Genomic DNA, 5,000 nt, shown 5'->3' with positions numbered 1-5,000 from the left:
AACAACTCAAGTTTCCTGTGAAAGAATATGTAAATTGGAGAAATGACCAAAGTAATAACAGAATGGCAAGGCACAGTATAAATTTCATAAGACTATGTAACATGTCATGGCTTATCATGTAAACTACATTGGAAGGGAAAAAGAAACATACATATGAACAAAATAACATATGCAATTACTGCCATCTAGAAATGTACTCAAGTAAAGAGAACAAAAATCTAACACAAATATCACAAGAACACTTTTCTGAGGCATTCAGAGAAGGAAATTAATTAAAAAATCACAATGTACAGCCAGGTCACACTCCATTTAATTTTCTGTCTTCACTAAATACTCAAGAGACTCCAGCAAGCCAAAGGTAGACCAGTTTCCAAGACAGGAACATTACAACAGCTATGAATTACTCAACATCAGATGAGGATCCACCAAAACCTTGTCACTTTTGGAATACATGAAGAGAGTAGCAGCAGCATGGCACCCACTCATACTGTTTAGGAATGGCTAGTTGGGTCACCACCATGAGGCAAGTCATGTTAGATTTGTCTCTGCACCTTCCTGGAACCACTGGATTCAGATCTTCAACTCCACCAACTCCAACATTTGAGGCTGGTGGACTGACTGACCACCTAACCAAATGACTTTCAACATGGGTAACTTCACTACTTTCCAGTTACTTGAGGTCTGGACTGCAAATAACCATCAACTCTCATTCTCTAATTTATTACATATTTTCTTGTGACATATCCATCCCTTCTTCATTACGAAAACTACAAATGGAAGTGCAATATTAACAATGAGACATCGTAACATATTTGCTGGAGTATCAATGACACTTAAATGATGTGAATAAAGGAAGCACACGATGCATTAAACCTCTGCCCATCCCACCCACCTACCATCCCTCCCTCCCTCCTTCTTACATCAGTTTCCTGCAATACACATCTCTCTGAGTAGATCAACATCATGCCAGGCAATCAGGTACAAAACTAGTTAGATGATTATAAAAAAAAATAAAATAAAATAGAATAAAATAAAAAAATAAATAAATAAATAAAAATAAAATAAAATAAAATCTAAAAACACAAAATGACAACTAACTTCAGAAGTACGGTACTGACAAAGTAACATTTGAAGACCAAAGGGTCATTACTACCTCAGGCAGGCAAGGGAATAAACATGACGAATGGTTTGATAAGGTCTTACCATGCATCCCTCCAGACACACAACAACTCAGTGGCCAGCGGGAGCCTCTAAGACCCTCGTCATGACCCAATGCAGGCAATGATGATCCTCTCTTTCCAAGTGCCATTTTCTTTCTCGCATTTCACAAGGACTTCCACCACAAACTACAGCAAAGGAAACTCAAACAAAAATACTGAATAAAGTTGTTTTCAGTTTGAGCTTCACAAAAGTGTACTCCTGGACAATGCCTGGGAATGTGGTTTGTGGAAGAAGTTGCGTAAAACGACGTCTAAAAGTGGCATGAATTGAGGACTGTCTCTATGTGCTGGAGGGGGAGAGAGAGGACGCTATGTGGAGAACTTACTGAGGGAGAGAGGGTGGGTGGATGGGAGGGACAGGGGAGGGAGGGACAAGAGAGGTATGAAAGGTAGGTCACACCAAGGGATGCTCCGCTAGTCCTGCTATTTCCTTTGATCTATTTTTTTCTCCCCATTGAAATCTCTCTTCTTCATGTTTTACTGATGGGGAGATGTTCTTCCATGATGATTTCACAGATAAGCAGGGTAACATGTTTCCAGTACTGTACATTGTGCCAAAGACCACACACACTTCATTAACAGCTTTGTAAAAGAAAGATATTAAACTATGTGATATAAAAGTCCCTGTCAAAAGTTGCCTCTTTCAATGGCTGACCCATTATAAAGTTGCAAGACACAAGCTGTAATAGCTGTAATACAAAAGCAACTCTTTAGAGTACAAGGACTTTGCTCTTATATTCAATTCACTTTGAGGCTAAAGTCAAGCCTGACAACAACAATCATAAAGAGCAGTTCAGCCTTCTGAAAACAGACAAAACCTCGTTTCATTTAATCTTCCCCCTAATGAAGAAGCAAATCAGTGATGACATAAAACATTGTCAGTCAATGAATCAATTTTCTATGAGTGAACATGGTAGTTATCAGAACAAGGCAGCACAAAATGAAGGAATGCCTTGGGTGATGCAACTCTCAGAGAGAGATGCCCACAATTCACATACCACTGACACAGAGCTTGCTTGACCAAGGCACAACAGACAAGACACCTTCCAACTAGAGGGTTTGGAGGAGCATCCTGAGGTGCATGTGGGGAGAGGTGGCCAGGGCAGGAGAATCGGGTGGGAAGTGATGGTACAACATGTGCACAGAGGCGAAGGTGGGGAGCACCAGTGTGCCCGCCACCTTCCCAACCCTTACCGGGGGCGCGCGCGAGGGGGCTACGGTAACTGTACGGACACGGGTCGTCAAAGGGGTTAGACAGGTTGACCATTTCGCCGTTTCCTACTGGACCTGTGAGGCATAAGGCGGCAGCTGGTGAGTGCTGGGCAGCGAGCAGTGCTTACGCTAGGCATGGGGAGGAGGAACAGCAGCGTATGCCATCCCGTATGATTCACACATAAATGCCAATAAATCTACGATCAGATGACAGCTGCAAATACTAAACTCTTTAGTAATAATTATTCTACTTAGAACATAACCACAGTTGACATAAAAACCTCCATTCACTTGATGCAGCTCAATGGATGATATAGAGAATCCTTTCCAAAATTAACCTTCTAACTTTGAATGATATAAAATAGTCTTCCAAACAATTTTTCCAGATGATATTTATCAAATGGAATATAAAAAGACCGAGTGTGAATCACATAGGAGGCACAGACTTGCTCTACTGGCCTGCATCAAAGGGAGGGAAGCCGAGAGAAGCAGAGGGGAAGGGAGGAGCCACTGGTGCTAGGGAATGCAAGGGGTCAAAGCAACACAGGGCTCACACCACACCTCAAACACAAGTCAGTTTCTCCCTCCGCTCTCCCTGCTGTCTCTTACTCTGCTGTGCCCCACCAATGACTGTTAGCGCTAAATGGATGCTACATGTCTGTACTATCACAGCCTCAAGCTTTGTCCCCTCACTGACTTGACATACGAACCCTATTCACATTTCCAGCAATAAATAAAAAGAAAGAAGTGGACTCCAAGAAAGAGAACACTTACACAAGGCTGGTAGGAAAAACATTATCACGTGGGTATTAAACATTTTGTTTACTGTTCGAGTCCAAACATTGAATAAAAATATGGAGGAAATAGCTTTATATGAAAGCTAATAATTTCCCAGGTATGGCAACAGGAGTATCAGACTTTTGCTAAGACTGTACAGACCAATACTTTCATCCCATCACTGGGTTGCACATTGCAGAGGACAGGAGGGAAGTTATTTGAAACTGACAAGCATTAGGGTGAGGACCGTGCTAAAAGCTGTTAAGGACACTGGCTTGAAATGTTTTGGGAGAAGGGGAGGGATACAGTCCATGGTGGGGAGGGGCAGAAGCATGAGCAGTGGCCTTGGTCTTTCACCCTTACACCATACTGTTAAGAGAGAGTCAAATTAAAGCAGCAAAAGAGCATGCACGCACGCACGTGCGCACGCACACACACACACACACACACACACACACACATGCCCACTCTGACTAACTCATAGCATACATACTCACTCATTTACTTCAAAACTCAACTTTCTATACAAGACCCAAGAAACCTGACTTGTTTCTCCTCTTTGCTTTTCTCTTTCATGCTGGGTGTCAAAACTCCCTTTTACATCATTCTCTCCATCTTTCTATTCAAGATTCGAGACACCTGACAAACTCTTCACTCATTCACTGCCCGACAACAACAAGGAATGCACACACCAATGCAGCACTGCAAGTAATTCACAATCAAAATAATTATGTCTGATATACAAGTTGGGCTGATTTCCTTCCAACAAAATTTCCCTGGCAAGACTTTCACATAACCAACATCATATCAAAATAATCAAGAGATGCAGACTGTTAAATAAACCTGAGGGAAGAAAGTACGTTAGTCACTCAAACCAAACCACACATTGACAACACATGGTTTATTTTGAGTGTGGGGAGAACAGGTAACTTGTCTGACACCTGTTACTGCCCACCCACACACACACACACTGACTCATCCAGGACCCACCTAGGTAACAGGACATGCCCACTAGTCTTACCTGCTGTAGCCTGAGTGGCCTGGCGCTGGGGCAGATGACTTCCGTACTCAGAAGATGGGGGATACTGGGGGTATGGTCCTGGCACCCCAGGGGCACCCGTCACATGGGGCCCATTGGTGAAGCCATCGAGAGAGCTTGAGTTTGAACCAGCAGGGGGAAGGAGTCCTGGGAGTTTGAGGACCCTGTGGAAGGATAAGGAGGATGAGAATTAGTTGTGGAGGAATTGAGTAAAAGAAAGAATGAGTTAAGAGTGAGAAGTAGTGAAGAAGAGTGAGGTATTTGGTTTGGAAGAAGAGGAACAAAGGCAGAGGATGGGCAAGGAGTATTAGTAAAAGAGAAAAGGAGGAGAGAGACATTGGATAGGAAAGAGGAAGATGCTACCATATTTATGGTAATTTTGCCTTCTTACAACTTAAAATAAAAAGAGATGCATTATTCTCTCTCCCATAAATATATGAGACTTACTGACTACTGATCTTACTTGCTTCTTGTTTTTTTTATTTTGAGGTCAAATCACCTATTTTGAATAAAAGGGCATACTCTCTCTCTCTCTCTCTCTCTCTCTCTCTCTCTCTCTCTCTCTCTCTCTCTCTCTCTCTCTCTCTCTCTCTCTCTCTCTCTATAAAGGCAACACAACTATCACTGCCACCATAATTCTCTCTCTCTCTCTCTCTCTCTCTCTCTCTCTCTCTCTCTCTCTCTCTCTCTCTCTCTCTCTCTCTCTTACCAGGTGAGGGCACAGAGATAGTTTTGGTGGTCTTCTTCTTGGC

General features: G+C 42.6%; 1 protein-coding gene across 1 annotated transcript in view; it reads right to left on the bottom strand.

Annotated features, from left to right (window-relative positions):
- The window catches only part of LOC135108334 (trithorax group protein osa-like), a 68,033-nt gene that overhangs the window by 14,551 nt on the left and 48,482 nt on the right, over nucleotides 1–5,000 (bottom strand). The window contains 3 exon segments of the mRNA XM_064019202.1: nucleotides 4,231–4,383; nucleotides 4,386–4,412; nucleotides 4,958–5,000. The exon segment at nucleotides 4,958–5,000 is cut by the window's right edge and continues 174 nt beyond it. Coding sequence (XP_063875272.1) covers nucleotides 4,231–4,383; nucleotides 4,386–4,412; nucleotides 4,958–5,000 — 223 coding nt within the window.

This window comes from Scylla paramamosain, chromosome 17 (assembly GCF_035594125.1).
Source record: "Scylla paramamosain isolate STU-SP2022 chromosome 17, ASM3559412v1, whole genome shotgun sequence".
NCBI lineage: Eukaryota > Metazoa > Arthropoda > Malacostraca > Decapoda > Portunidae > Scylla > Scylla paramamosain.
Note: the sequence above shows the minus strand (reverse complement) of the source record. Positions and strands in the feature narration are given on the sequence as shown.